This window comes from Mytilus californianus, unplaced genomic scaffold (assembly GCF_021869535.1).
Source record: "Mytilus californianus isolate M0D057914Y unplaced genomic scaffold, xbMytCali1.0.p SCAF_1, whole genome shotgun sequence".
In the NCBI taxonomy this organism is placed as follows: Eukaryota; Metazoa; Mollusca; class Bivalvia; order Mytilida; family Mytilidae; genus Mytilus; species Mytilus californianus.
The window spans coordinates 101,628,631-101,645,426 of NW_026262581.1; the positions used below are offsets into that span (position 1 = coordinate 101,628,631).

The window sequence follows — 16,796 nt, forward strand, 5'->3', positions numbered from 1 at the left end:
TAGAATTTTTAGAAATTTAAAGTTGCACACATTTTCTGCGCTTTGTATTATGTGGAACACTTAAATAACTTTAAAAATGACATTTATAGCTTTCTTTGATAGCCAGAAGTTCCAGTTTAGAAGTGCCACTCCCTTGACATCAGTTGATGAGATAGAATTGTCAGCAGATATGAAGACAGTTGATTTTCTGTTTGAATTTTCCAAAGAAGAAGAGGTTTCTGTTTCACAGGAAATAGTCCAAAACCAGCTGGATGCTTTGGTTAAATCCTTCAGGGAGCTTGACCTGCAGTCATGGCCTGAACTATATCAAGACTTTGTATGGTTTATGAAGCATTCTACAGAGGAGAATCTACAACTTATTATCAATGATGTACTAGATTGTCATGGAAACCAAGATGGAACTTGTGACCTTGAAAAAAAGGTAAGCAAGAGTTAAAAGATTTTATTGAAAAAAAACAAGAAGGTCATTTGTATAAATTGGTTTGGTCAAAAGTTAGTTATTGCTTTTATTTAGTAAATAAGAATTAGTGCAGTGATTCATGTTTTTTTGAAATTCTCCTCAGTATTTTTTTGTAAAGGTTCTAGGTCTCCTGAAATTTTGATCGTATCAGAACCAGCTTTATCATCACAACTCCTCCTACATGGTTTATCAATTCAAAATGTAACTTACTACATTATTAGGTCCTGATATGCATGTGAGTAGGATGTTCTGGTCCAATGAAGTTTTTGTCTCGCCTTGACGGAGTCAAAAAGTGAGACATAGGTATGCTGTTTCCGGTGTCGGCGGCGACGGCGTCAACAATGTATTAGTTTGTGATTAGGTCTAGATTATGGTGAACCACTAGTGGTAGGTCAATGATATTTGGTATGCAGTTGTAATAGCATTGGCACATCTCATTACCTTGTAGATTATTTGGCCCCGCCCCCGCAGTCAAGGTCTATTGACTTTGAAACTTTTCATAGTTTACATGTATTAGTTTGTGATTAGGTCAATTTATGGGGAACCACAAGTGGTAGGTCAATGATATTTGGTATGCAGTTGAATAAGCATTGGCACATCTCATTACCATGGAGATTATTTGGCCCCGCCCCCTCAGTCAAGGTCTATTGACTTTGAAACTTTTCATAGTTTACATGTATTAGTTTGTGATTAGGTCAATTTATGGGGAACCACTAGTGGTAGGTCAATAATATTTGGCATGCAGTTGTATAAGCATTGGCATATCTCATTGCCATGGAGATTATTTGGCTCCGCCCCCTAAGTCATGGTCTATAGACTTTGAAAATTTTGCTAAGTTAACATGTATTAGTTTGTGATTAGGTCAGTTCAAGGGGAACCATTAGTGGTAGGCCAATGTTAATTGGTGTTCAGTTGTATAAGCATTAGCACATCTCATTTCCATGGAGAATATTTGGCCACGCCCCCTCAGTCATGGTCTATTTACTTTGAAACTTTTGCTTAGTTTACATGTATTAGTTTGTGATTAGATCAGTTTAAGATGAACTGCTAATGTTAAGTCAATGATATTTGGTATGCAAATTTATTGGCATTTGCAAGTATCGTTTCCATGGAGATTATATAGCCCCACCCCTGATCATGGTTCATTGACTTTTAAACTTTTACATAGTTTACAAGTTAATGTTTGTGTTTAGGTTTGTTTAAAGGGAACGACTTATAATAAGTCAATGGTATTTGGTATGCAGTTGTATTAGCATTGGCACATCTCATTCCATGGAGATTGTTTAGCCATGTACCTTCAGTCATGGTTCATTGACTTTGAATATTTGCATAACTTACATGTTAAAGTATTGCTATTTTAATTTCAACATTTGCATTATCAAAATTACAAAAAGGCGAGACATATCTCTGTGATAACAGTTTATTAGTGTTATGTTCCTTTTACCATAGAAATTTTGGCCTTGTCCAAAACCGACCTTGTCATCGTAACTCCTCCAAGATGGTTCATTATATCTATATAAAACTTAGTATATTGTTAGATCCCAATATGCAAATATGCATGTTTGTAGGATGCACATGTATTTAAGACAAAATCAAATAAAACACTTAGAAAAAGTTCCAAATTTATATTATCAACTTCTTTGATTCCCTTTATTTTAGTTACTAGTATACTCAGTCCAGCTTAGTGGACAGTTGTAATTAGTTTTGTTTGCTTTGTGTATAAATATAACACCCTGATTAATCACATTCAGTTTCTGTAACAACCATTCTACTAAGCATTATATTACATTTTTTTCTTCAGATGTTAGAAGAAGAATATTTTGTGGATGGTTTGTTATCCTGTGCTACACAAGCCTGTATTACTGTGTTTACAAGATGTATTAAAGAAGACCATGTCACATGGTTTACCAGTAGATATTTCCTATATGATCTAGCTATAAACCATGAACCAACTGAACAGTCAGGTCACCTTGTTCTGGTAAGTTAGATATTTCCTGTATGATCTAGCTATAAACCATGAACCAACTGAACAGTCATGTCAGCTTGATCTTGTTAGTTAGATATTTCCCCTGTGATCTAACTACAAACCAGGAACCAACTGAACAGTCAGGTCAACTTGTTCTGGTAAGTAAATATTTCCTGTATGATCTAGCTATAAAGCATGAACCAGCTGAACAGTCAGGTCAGCTTGTTTTTGTAAGTTAGCTCTTCTTGTATGATCTAGCTATAAACCATGAATGAGCTGAACAGTCAAGTCATTTTGTTCTTGTAATTTAGATATTTCTTGTACGATCTAGCTATAAGCCATGAACCAACTCAACAGTTAGATTTTTGTAAGTAGATATTTCTTTCATGAGCTAGCATTAAAAATGAATAAAGGGAAAATGGGTATTAAGCAGATTTGTAATAGATATTTGGTTATAAATTGATATTCTCACTAAAGTATCATAGGCGGATCCAGGGGGGCCTGGGGGCTCAGGCCCCCCCCCTTTTGTGGGAAAAATTTGGTCCATTATATAGGGAATCACTGAAGCATGACTGGACCGCCTTAGGTCAGTCAGCGGGCCCCCCTTATGAAAAGTTCTGGATCCGCCACTGAGCATGATCGAGTTGTAAAATAAAATTCAGATTTTCCCCCTGAAGAAGGATGGGCCTGTTGTTTATGTGCAGTATGAGAAACTACTAATTCAAACTCCATTAAAGCTCACCAAAGATACCAGATATTTATAGTTTAATATGCCAAATGTGCCTTTCATCTACACATGACTAATCAAATGCACTCAATCAAAACCCTGTGTAGATCAAATCATTAATGATTTTTTTTTTCTCAGAAAGTTTGCAAATTGGATCCCATGAAGACGAAATACTTTTACTATGTCATACAGTGTTTATTTATTAACTACCGGCTTTTACACTATGTCACAACTATTTGATTTGTTTAAATTGTTTCTTATTTGTTTCAGGATATATGTAAAAAGACAAACAGTACCAGCTGTTGGCTCCCACTCAGTGTTATGGTTAATAAGCTGTATACATCAACAACTTACCAAGATTTAAAACAGGTAACAAAACATCTTCAACATGTCATATTCAGGCAGCTTTAGTTTTCCAGAATCCTTAATTTTTCAACTTTACTTGGTAATTTGTGGCTTCCTTTTTTGCCTTTTTTCTTCAAAGTGCCTAAGTTTTCTCACTTTCTGTAAAAAATACTTTTGATAGAGTTGATATGATCAATGCTTCATATAATTTGATCAACTATTGTTTAAAAAATATTTAAAGCTATGGCTAATTTTAGTATTTTATGTAAGCAGTATAACTATGTCATTTAACTTATATTACTGGGGAATTGGTATGACAAGTACATTGGCTTCTTACACGTCCTTGAAAGATCTTGAGAATGAAACTTGAAAGTGCAAGGTCTTATGAGTGTTAAACTGTGGTAAGGGTTCTTGAAAATACTTAAAAACAGGAAATTATATTAAGCTATTTATATCGTAGAATATTACTTATAAGGTAGAGTTAATTAAACAAATGTGAAGAATGCGGTATGATATAAAGACATATTCAGTCTTTGTACCAAAAATGACCACAATAAGAACAGACAATGTTGAGTCATAGCTTGCTGACTGTTATTCTATAAAAAATAGTGGTACATTGTATATGCATAGTACAAATGAATATTTGCGCTTGAGAACTGATGACCTTCTACTTACGTCCAAGAATAATTTGTATTATTATACCTTACATATATTTCAAACAATTCTATTGGGTAAAACGTTATCACGTGACATGGAATAATTCAGTTAATTTTCATTCAATTGCAAGGAAGAACGAATAACCCTTAAAATTTACACCAGCGTTGAATAACCCTATTATTCACCGGCGAATAACCTTTTTAGTTTGTTGATTTGTACTCATGAAAATGACGTCACAGACGTAAATAAACAAAATGGCAACATTCAAGTTACAGGAAGCCCATTGATCGAGAGAAGAGGAAATAAGGCTTTTGACGTGCATCTTGTGCCGATGATATCTCTAATAACGGTCCTTTTCAGGGCCATCAATATTTTACAAAAAGAATCTACCTTTGTTGTACATACGAGAATTCTAAAACACAAATTACATGTATTTTTGAACGTCAACTTGTGTTTGTTACTGACTCAAGTAAGGGTAAGTGCTTTTACAATGATTCAAAACGCCCTTCCACTGTTAGTTCGGTATAATAAAACAATTGTGGCCCCTTAGAAGCGATGAATATCCAAAATTGTCAACCCTTAAAAGTTATTTCACTTCGGGCTGCTCCCTCAGTGAAATAACCTTCTCGTGTTGACAATCTTGGATATTCACCTTTTCAACGGGCCATAATTGTATATTGTACTTTCTTGTTATGCTATGTACATTGAATCATCAACACTAACCCTACTTTTTATTTTAGTTGCCATGCATTCATAAAAATGATGTGTACATTTTTTACTTGCATTTTTGTCATTTTAACTGTATGGAATCCACTCTCACTCAATGATTACTGATTCTACATTATAAAAGATGTTAATGTTTGTTAATTCTTAAAAAAAAGCTTTTAATGAAATATCTGATGTTCTTTTAATAAGAATGACAAGAAAGAAAGAAATATTTTCCATTTTTTTAACAAATGTTATTTATAATATTATGAAAAGTGTGCAACGTTTACAGTATTGACATTGTTTTTATGTACATGTTTTCACCAAAAATGTAAAAAGTTATATTTAAACACTGTATGTCAATTTCAGAAGGAAGGTGTAGTTTTTCAAGCAATTTCTACCTTGCACGAGGCTCTCGATAATGCACTGCAGACAAAAGAGGAACTTCAAACAGTAGGGGCCACAATTAGTGTGAGAACTTTAAAGGTAAAATTTCTTATTGTATAAATGAGAATGTTTTTTTTTTACAGATTGTTGTCTTGGTCTTTCTTACCGAAATGTTCAGCTTTTAGAGAAGTTTGTTCCTGTTTTTTTTTAACTAAATTTTGTTAAGTTTGTTCACATTGTTTTTCAGACAGCTGGAAAAGAAACTCTTATTTTAACTCATAAATGATACCTCAAAAGAATTTGTTCAAAGAATTTATTCAAATTAGTACAAAAATAACCATATTAAATGTGGATATTCTAAGTTAGTCCAATAGTCAATGAGTTATTCTTTTGTTGTTTTTTGGATTTTAAAGAAATATGTTGATGCAGTTGGTGTGCAATAATTTAGTTATTCCTTTTTTCTTTTACTAGCATAATATGAAATATTGTAGTTTGTTGAACATCAACTCACCAAAAGAGCATCATTTCATTAAGAGCGTGGAAATAATGTTTGAAAAATGTTATATATATATATATCTTTAGGCCATTGGAAATATTGGTGAAGCTGTACAGGAAGTGTATGATACAGATGGAAAGTTGGTCAGAACTATCCTTGATTTGTTTGACAATAATGATGTACCTTTCAAAGTTACCAAATCTGCAATTCAGGTACAATTTTCACAACGTTAGATAGTTTTGTTTGAAATATGTTTTGGAAAATGTAAATCTAGAAGTATAAGGTCAGAATTGACAATACCTGCTTGCTGATTTAAACTGTAATGTATCTAATGTTATTTCCTTTGTTAGATATCTCAGTTTAATAGATTTTGTTCTGTTTAACACAAATGTTGATTTTTATACGCCCGTTTACGGGACGTATTATGGTATACCTCTGTCCGTCCGTCCGTCTGTCTGTCCGTCCGTTCGTCGTCAACATGTCGGACATTAATTCAAAAATGCTTTAACCAATATGCATGAAACTTTGGTGAATTGTTTATATCTATTGATGTGAGCTCCCTTTCATTTTTTATAAATTTCAGATTTACCATTTCTTGAGTTTTGGGGTTTTATTCATTAAAAAAGGGGGGATTTTCCAGTTTTCGGACAATAACTCAAAAACAATTTCACCAATTTGCATGAAACTTTTGTAAATTGTTCATATCTATTGACGTGAGCTCCCTTTTGTTTTATATAAATTTTGAATTCACCGTTTCCAAGTTTTGGGGTTTTATTCATTAAAAAAGGGGGGATTCTCCAGTTTTCGGACAATAACTCAAAAACAATTTCACCAATTTGCATGAAACTTTTGTGAATTGTTCATATCTATTGACGTGAGCCTTCTTTCGTTTTTTATAAATTTCGAATTTACCGTTTCTGAGTTTTGGGGTTTTATTCATTAAAAAAGGGGGGATTTTCCAGTTTTCAGACAATAACTCAAAAACAATTTCACCAATTTGCAAGAAACTTTGGTGAATTGTTTATTTCTATCGACATGAGCTCCCTTTTGATTTTTATAAATTTCAGAATATATATTTATGGGGTTTTATTCATTACAAAAAGGGGGATTTTTCAGTTTTCAGACAATAACTCAAAAATGCTTTCAGCATTTTTTATGAGACTTTGGTAAATTGTTTATATCTTTTTTTGTAAGCTCCCTTTTGATTTTTATAAATTTTCGATTTTACATTTCAGAGTTATAAGATTTTATTTGTTTATAGTCTGACAACACATGTACTAAGTATTGCGCAACAGCACAGTGTATTGCACAACAGCAAAAAATCTTTCATATAACCAATTTCAAGTTCTTTGACTACATTTATTCAGAAACCTATAATATATCAAATATTTCAATTACAATCCAAATTCAGACCTGTATCAAGCTTGAATAATGTGTCCATTTTTGCCCCAACTGTTCAGGGTTGGACCTCTGCGGGCGTATCCAGCTGCGCTCAGCGAAGCAGTTTATTTCATTTTTTTGTCTTGCTTGCCACGAAAGTGGCAGATGCAAGACATCAGGATGTTAATCCGGCAGCAACAGTGAAGACTATTTGTATAAAAGTTTATATTTCAGAAGGAAGAAGACCTTGATATGTCAAACCTGGTATACAGATTACTTATGTTCTGAAGTTACTGTCAGTTGTATCTCCATTGTCCTTGATCTAATTTTAATGGTTCAGTGAATGTTTTGAAAAACTGTGTTAAGTTGTTTTTTTTTATTACATGAGTTTCTCACTTATTATGAGAAACGGGATATCTTATTTTAGTATATGGGATCCTTGCAATGTCTACATGTCTCGCAGACAGGGTTCACCAGACCTTGACCTCATTTCATGGACCAGTGATCAAGGTTAACTTTTCATAGTCAAGTCCATATCTCAGATACTATAAGCAATAGGACAACTATATATTTGTTGTATGGAAGGATTGTACATTGCACAGGTTTGTCTAGCAGGATTCATCTGAACTTGACCTCATTGTCATTGTTCACAGAGTTCTCAAAAGTGGTTGTCCTAAGGTTTTGACCACCAAAGTTTTGCAAAGGACCGACACAATTTTGGTATTTTGCAATAGAAATAATAGTGAGGACCAGCAGATTTTCTTTAAGGACCACAAGGGAAAAAAAGATTTTAAGAACTCTGGGTTCATTAATAGTAAGATGGTGTGGCTAATTCTGTTTCTCAGATACTATAAGCAATAGGCCAACTATATTTGGTGTATGGAGGGACACATTTGTCTAGCAGGGTTCGTCTAATCTTGACCTCATTTTCATTGTTCATTGGTCAGTTTTGAGTTTTCATGATTAAGTCATGTTCTCAGATACAATAATCAATAGATAAACTATATTTGGTGTATGAAATTTTTTTAAGGTGAACATGTATGTCTGGCAGGGTACATCTCACCTAGACCTCATTTACATGGATTATTGACAATGTTAAGTTTATGTGATGCTTGTAGTAAAACCTTTATTTTAAAGACTTTCAAATTCTAAAAGTTTTGATGCAGTTGTCAACTAAAAGACTTCAGACTTACTTAAATATTTTGATGTACTGTAAATTCAGAAATTATTGTGTGCATTCATTATTGCAAATATTAAAGAATGGACTAAAATGGGAGATTAATTATTGCGATTTCAGGAAAATCTGCATACAATTAGATGGATCCGATATTAGAATGCAAGTTCTTATTATTACGATACTTATTCAGTCATATTATTCACATTAATTAAAACCTCACAATAATGTCTGAATTTACATTACATTTAAGATGTGTAAATGGTTTTAAATTTAATTCTGAATGCATGAAGAGCAGTTTTGGGAAATAGAATGATGAATGTTGGGCAGGCGTGCAGAGGGATTGGCATGTTTTCAGTATTGAGAAAGTTTTTTTTATGTTTTTTTAATAGTCTCTAAATTTTAAGGTTTCTTTATCAGAATGAATTCTGATTAACTTCACACATTCTAAATTCAGTTCTCTTGATAATAATATTTACTTTTCCTAAATTATGACCTTTGGAATTGGAGCAAGGAGTTATGTTTTCAGTAATGTATTTTGATAAACACATTTCAGGTTTTTGAGAACATGAAATTGACAAGCACAATCAAGGAAAAGCTGATTTTATTGACATCAGATATAAACCGACAAGCTGTTATAAGAACAACTGCATTTTCTGTCCTTATGATATCTGAAGAGCAGGACATAATTTATAAAATGATCAACCTGATTCATTCTGAACAGATGAAATATATGCAGACTTATATGGTATCTTATATACAGGGATTGTTGGAGAATGATCAGCCAGATAAAAAACAGTAAGCATATCAGAAATGACAGGCTATAAATGGTATTATTCTTTCATACTTATTGTTTAGGTTCTTAATAATTTCATATCATTAGGAAGAAAGTGTGGGGTGGTTGGGGTGTAAAAGAATCATGGCAAGATTTTTGTTTTTATTAATAGAATTTCTTTTTTAAGAAACTTTCAAAATTATTTCTATTCCAAAAAAAAAAACATCTTCTGTTCTGCCTCTGTCCCATCTGGAACTTCGGAGAGTCTTGGATTTTTATGGTAGAAGGGGTGTCTTCAGCCATCTTGAATTGTAAAAAAGCATAAAACAATCTGAATGAAATATACAAGATTTTACAAATGAAAGCAATTGATTTGTCAGACTTTTCATCATTAAGAAGAAAGTCATGTATTTTTGTCTCACATTGACTAAGTCAAAAAGCAAAACATAGGTCAGTGTCTGCATCAACAATGTATAAGTAAGTCAATGATATTTGATATGTAGTTGTATAAGCATTGGCACATCTCAATTCCTTGAGATTTTTATTTCAACATTTGCAATTTACTATCAAAATAACAAAAAGAGACATATTTTTGTGTTAACAGTATATATCTTAATATTTTAATTGTTTTAACAAAAACAGAATATTTTTTGTTTGATACAATTTATTTCAGCTCATCAATAAAAGGGGACATAACTTAGATAATCTAAATCTATTCACCCAAAATCCGTTTTTCCTGTATAATCTATACAAAATCTGACAATTTTTCACAACCTGAAGCTTGAAAAAAATTTTGTTACCCATACTTTTTATTATATTTTTGACAATGGCATGACTACATTTTGGCAAACATTAAAAAATTCTATCATTTTTAAATAAGATCCCCGTTTAAGTACAAAATTTAAAAACTTTTTTTACATTCGTTTTTTTTCACCTGCTTTTAAAAAAAAAAACAAAAAAAAAACATGTATAAATGATATAGTTAAAATATATCAACCTAGAAAATATGTATTTAAGTGAAACATAAAATTTCACTTTTTATCATTGGTTAAGTAAAATTCATTAACATTTATTTTGTTTTATAAGTATTGATTTACATCCAGTCAGTATTATGATTATTATAGTGAAAATAGCAGTCATTGGTATGACACACATAAATATGACTAAAAATTCTATAATATTAACAAAATAACAACATACAAATTAATTTTTTTTAGAAGAGCTGACTGCTCATCTGCAAATTTTTTTTTAAAATTTAGGCAATTTACTAATAGTATATTTGATTTGCTATTCAGCAAATTAGTACAATTTAAGCTTTTTGTAGGTTGAGAGAAGCATGGCAGAAAGCATTGCAGACAGATGGTAGATCATTACCAGAAATAGATGATTATCTTGCTGGACAGACTAGATATCTGGAGTTGTCTAGATATTTCAGGTTAGGAATGGAAAATAATATGAATTATTGGCTTATCTGGCTTGAATGGCCATATGAGCTATTGCAATTACTTTCAATTTATAAATCTTAAACAAATTCTCCTCAGAAACTACTGTGCTAAATAGAACCAAACTCTGCAGGAATGTTCTTTTGGTAATTTCTTGATTTGTGTAACAATCTTACATTCAAGATGGCCTCCAGAGTCAACGGTTCTAAATTATAGAGGACTTGTTGTAAGAGATCACTAAGTTGTTCCAATTTTTAGCTCACCTGGCCCAAAAGGGCCAAGTGAGTTTTTCTCATCACTTGGCGTCCGTCATCAGTCGTCGTCGTCCGTTAACTTTTACAAAAATCTTCTCCTCTGAAAATACAGGGCCAAATAAAACTAAATCATTCTTAGGGTATCTAGTTTAAAAAATATATCCGATGACCCCGCCCATCAACCAAGATGGCCGCCATGGCTAAAAATAGAACATGGGGGTAAAATGCAGTTTTTGGTTTATATCTCTGAAACTAAAGCATTTAGAGCGAATCTGACATGGTGTAAAAATGTTCATCAGGTCAAGATCTATCTGTCTTGAAAATTTTAGACGCATCAGACAACCCCTTGTTGGGTTGCTGCCCCTGAATTGGTAATTTTACAGAAATTTTGCAGTTTTTTGTCGCAGAAAGCTCGACATAGGGATAGTGATCCGGCGGCGGGGTTAGCTAACTTCTTAAAAGCTTTATATTTTAGAAGGTGGAAGACCTGGATGCTTCATACTTTGTATATAGATGCCTTATGTTACGAAGTTTCCATCTGTCACATGTCCATTGTCCTTGACCTCATTTGCATGGTTCAGTGACTACTTGAAAAAAAAGTTCAGATTTTTTGTAATGTTAATTTCTCTCTTATAATGAGTAATAGGATAACTATATTTGGTATGTGCGTACCTTGCAAGGTCCTCATGCCCGTCAGACAGTTTTCACTTGACCTCGACCTCGTTTCATGGATCAATGAACAAGGTTAAGTTTTGGTGGTCAAGTCCATATCTCAGATACTAGAAGAATAGGTCTAGCATATTCGGTGTATGGAAGGACTGTAAGGTGTACATGTCCAACTGGCAGGTGTCATCTGACCTTGACCTCATTTTCATGGTTCAGTGGTTAAAGTTAAGTTTTTGTGTTTTGGTCTGTTTTTCTTATACTGTATGCAATAGGTCTACTATATTTGGTGTATGGAATGATTGTAAGGTGTACATGTCTAGCTGGCATGTGTCTTCTGACCTTGACCTCATTTTCATGGTTCAGTGGTCAAAGTTAAGTTTTTGAGTTTTGGTCTTTTTTTCTAATACTATATGCAATAGGTCATCTATATTCTGTGTATGGAAATATTTTATGATGTACATGTCAGTCTTGCAGGTTTTTGTCGAGCCTTCGACTTTAGTCGAAAAAGCGAGACATAGCGATCCTACATTCCGTCGTCGTTGTCGTCGGCGGCGTCCACAAATATTCACTCTGTGGTTAAAGTTTTTGAAATTTTAATAACTTTCTTAAACTATCCTGGATTTCTACCAAACTTGGACAGAAGCTTGTTTATGATCATAAGATAGTATCCAGAAGTAAATTTTGTAAAAAAAAAAATCCATTTTTTCCTTATTTTACTTTTAAATTGACTTAGATTTTCTGCCAGGAAACAACACATTCACTCTGTGGTTAAAGTTTTTAAAATTTTAATAACTTTCTGATACTATTTTGGATTGGTACCAAACTTGGACAGAAGCTTGTTTATGATCAAAAGATAGTATCTAGAAGGAAATTTTGTAAAAAAATAAATCCATTTTTTTCGTATTTTACTTTTAAATGGACTTAGTTTTTCTGCCGGGAAATATTGCATTCACTCTGTGGTTAAAGTTTTTAAAATTGTAATAACTTTCTTAAACTATCCTGGGTTTCTACCAAACTTGGACAGAAGCTTGTTTATGATCATAAGATAGTATCCAGAAGTAAATTTTGTAAAAAAAAAAATCCATTTTTTTCCTTATTTTACTTTTAAATTGACTTAGATTTTCTGCCAGGAAACAACACATTCACTCTGTGGTTAAAGTTTTTAAAATTTTAATAACTTTCTGATACTATTTTGGATTTGTACCAAACTTGGACAGAAGCTTGTTTATGATCAAAAGCTAGTATCTAGAAGGAAATTTTGTAAAAAAATAAATCCATTTTTTTCGTATTTTACTTTTAAATGGACTTAGATTTTCTGCCAGGAAACAACACATTCACTCTGTGGTTAAAGTTTTTAAAATTTTAATAACTTTCTTATACTATTTTGGATTTGTACCAAACTTGGACAGAAGCTTGTTTATGATCAAATGCTAGTATCTAGAAGGAAATTTTGTTTTCTTCCAGTTAACATTACATTCAGTCTGCAGTTAAAGTTTTTAAACATTTATTAGACTCATAAACTATCCTGGATTTTTACCAAACTTGGACAGAAGCTTCTTACAATCAAAAGATAGTATCAAGAGGAATATTTTTATTGATTTACTTCCTCATTTTTGTTGAGCCTGCGATTAACAGAAAAAGTAGGCGAGACACTGGGTTCCACGGAACCCTTACGAATTTTATTTGACCTTGACCTCATTTTCACGGTTCATTGCTCAGTGTTAAGTTTTTGTGTTTTGGTCTGTTTTTCTAATACTATAAGCAATAGGTCAACTATATTTGTTGTATAGAAGGATTGCAAGCTGTACATGTCTGCCTGGCATGGTTCATCTGACCTTGACCTCATTTTCATGGTGCATTGGTCAATGTTTAGTTTTCTTGGTTAAGTCTGTATCTTAGAAACTATAAACAATAGGTCAACTATATTTAGTGTATTGAATGATTGTAAGGTGAATATGTATTTCTTGTTTGGTTTATATGACCTTGACCTCATTTTCTTTGGGTCATGTCAAGTGTATGTGATAGTTGTAGTAAATCATCTTTAGGGTATCTAGTTTAAAAAAAATTTTGTGGTCGTATATTGGTATCATGTCGTCGTCGTCATCCGATGACAGTTTGTCTGGATCGTCGTCGTCCGAAAAACAGTTTGTTTCCGGACAATAACTTTAGTATAAGTAAATAGATATCTATGAAATTTAAACACAAGGTTTATAACCACAAAAGGAAGATCGGGAATGATTTTGGGGATTATGGTCCCAACAGTTTAGGAATTAGGGGCAAAAAAAGGGGCCCAAATAAGCATTTTTGTAGTTTTCAGACAATAACTTGTGTTTAAGTGTATGAATCTCTCTGAAATTATACCACAAGTTTCCATACCACAAAGGGATGGTTAGGATTGACATTGGGGGGTTATGGCTCAAACCATTTAGGAATTAGGGGCAAAAAAAGGGGAAAAACAAGGGTTTCCTGGTTAATTGACGATTTTAAAGCAGTGTAAGGAAGGTAAACCGATCACATTTAATATACAATGTTATGTATGTTTTGGATTACCTCCCTTACACTGCTTGTAAATTATGTATAAGAAATGCTGTATTGTCTTGAGGTGATTAGCTGTCAATTTATTTTTAAATGTTACAGTAATTAATATTAATTTTTTGCCGTGAATATGTATGTCATTTTCTATTTTAAGACTTTTATGATGTATTTTAATGGGTAATTATGGTTGTAAACTCCATTAAAAATTTGAATTGAGATTATGACCTCCTTATCTTGAGGGAAAGAATTTTTTGGAAAAAGGGAAAGGGGGGAATTGATTGGGGGGGGGGGGGAATAATTTTTTCTCATTTCAGATTTCAGAAATTAAAAAGAAAATTTCTTTAAATATTATTTTTTTTTGCAAAAAAAAGATAGGAGGGGAGGGGGGGGGGGTCAATACGCAACAGCATAGTGTATTGCACAAAAGCATAAATTGAATATAAATTCAAATCATATTACCAATTCTAAGTTCTTTGACTACAGTTATTCTGTGTCAGAAACCTATTTTGTGTCAGATATTTAATTACAATCCAAATTCAGACCTGTATCAAGCGCGAATATTGTGTCCATTTTTGCCCCAACTGTTCAAGGTTGGACCTCTGCGGTCGTATCCAGCTGCGCTCAGCGAAGCAATTTATTGGCTTATATCTCAATACCATAGCATTTAGAGCAAATCTGATCAGAAGTAAAAGTGTTAAAAGGTTAAGTTATACCTGCCTTGAAATTTTGAGATGAATCATATTGGGGTAATATTTCCCCTGAATTGACAATTTTAAGGAAATTTGGCAGGTTTTTGGTTATTATCATGATTATCTTGAATATTGTTTAAGATAAAGGTAAACTGTGAACAGCTTAAATCTTCAGCAAAGTAATATCCACAAATAAGTCAAAAGACCAAAATTGTCATTAGACCCATTAAGGAGTTATTGCCCTTTTAAATAAATTTTAAACAATTTGTTTATCATGTTTGATAATTTTCATAAATCTTCTCCTCTGAAAATAATGATCAAAGTTAGTCAAACATAGGCAGGTAATGGTCAAAAATGCACAGCTGGTCAAGATTTGTCAAGATTTGTTTGGGCGGTAATATTTAGACAAAACAGACACCCAGTACATGGGCTTATTGCTTTTGAATTTTTATATGCTTTTTACTGTTTTTTGTAATCTTGATTATAGATATGTAGATATATAGCAGCAATTTGTTCAGCAAACTAATATCCACAAATAACTGAATATATATATATATATATATATATATATATATAGATAAAGATAAACTGTAAACAGTAAAAATGTTCAGAAAAGTAAGATCTACAAATAAGTCAAATTGTCAATTGACCCCTTAAGGAGTTTTTGGTAATTTTACATAATTTGTTCATCATGTTTGTTACTTTCAAAAATCTTCTCTGAAACTATTGAAGCAAATTCAGCCAAACTTGGGCTGAATGAACCTTAGGGTAACTAGGATGCATTTTATGTTTTATTTTCTTGAACGTCAAGAAACATGGCCACTGTGGCTTAAATAGAACATAGGGGTAAAATGCAGTTTTGATAAAATATAAAAAAAATTTTTTGCTGTTTTTGGTTATTTATCTTGAATATTATTATAAATAGGGAGACACTGTAAACAGTAAAAATGTCAAAAGCACCAGGAATACAAGAAACCTATACAAACTTTATATCTTGTGAATACAAACCCTCTGAACTTAATTATTAAAATGTCACACCTATGATACAAGAGAACCATGATGTTTTCAATCTGCTCTGTCCATCTGTCGAACAGTCATAACAGTGTGAAACAGATTAACATTTTTTTGTCAATGTAGTTAATGATGATTAGTTATATATTGTCTCTCTTTAACTTAAAACTTGTACATCATGTACATGTATTCAAATGATTTGATCTTTCTTATTCCTGACTTGCAGACTGCTAGCTTTGTCCAAGTTATCTCCCTGGTCAGTCGGTGTACACTTGAAATAAGCAGAATTTTTTTACCTAACAAAACCATAAATTAGAGTATTCCGAAGGAAATCGTAAAACGCCCCACCTTTTGGCTTCATTTGTACATTTGGCACCTGTATGAAATTATTCAAAGTTTTATTTATAAAATATTTGGAAATTGTTTAAATCTTCTGTTGACGCATAAATCTTACAACAGTTACAAAGAAATTCCACCTTGTTGCTTGGATCACTCGATCTTTATCTGTAGGCAGTGGAGGAAAGTCATGATGTCTTTGATTGTCACACCTACTGAAAAGGGAAATAACTCTTGATTAAATTATCTAAACTATGGATGCATCCCATTCGCTGAAAAGAATGAATTGGTAAGCCTAATAAAACTTTTTACCCAAATTTCATAGTTGACTAAGCATAAAATGTGATATTTTGAACACAGTACATTCCCAGGTTAAAAGTTTATGGTCATGTACATCAAAGTTTATCATGAAACAATATGTTTGGCATAGTACCAGTTTTGACTTATTATAATAAACAAAGAATGGAAACTGGGAAACAAAGAGACAACAACTTGAAAATAAAACAGAAAATACCTTAAGGCCACCAAAGGACCTTCAACACAATCCATAATCAAACACGCAGAAGCAGGCTTGATCAGGGGCTTATGGTATTCATTAATGTATACTAGTACAAAAAAAATTGACGTCACTACACTTCAAAACAGATATGAACCAAGAAAAAAAAAAACATACAAGACTAACAAAAGCTACCTAGATGTTCCTGAATTAGGACATGCACAAAAATTCAGCAAGTTATACATGTTTTGTGAGATATAAACCTATCACCAACAAATTTTGTACCTCTAGCTAA

At 32.4% G+C, this 16,796-nt stretch overlaps 1 protein-coding gene across 1 annotated transcript in view; it reads left to right on the top strand.

Annotated features, from left to right (window-relative positions):
- Window positions 1-16,796, top strand: part of LOC127738499 (uncharacterized) — a 76,932-nt gene that overhangs the window by 13,229 nt on the left and 46,907 nt on the right. Inside the window, exons 8-14 of the mRNA XM_052249789.1 lie at window positions 103-421; window positions 2,262-2,438; window positions 3,424-3,522; window positions 5,230-5,346; window positions 5,830-5,955; window positions 8,854-9,095; window positions 10,397-10,507. Of these exons, the coding sequence (XP_052105749.1) occupies window positions 103-421; window positions 2,262-2,438; window positions 3,424-3,522; window positions 5,230-5,346; window positions 5,830-5,955; window positions 8,854-9,095; window positions 10,397-10,507 (1,191 nt within the window). The remainder of the gene's footprint in view (window positions 1-102; window positions 422-2,261; window positions 2,439-3,423; window positions 3,523-5,229; window positions 5,347-5,829; window positions 5,956-8,853; window positions 9,096-10,396; window positions 10,508-16,796) is intronic.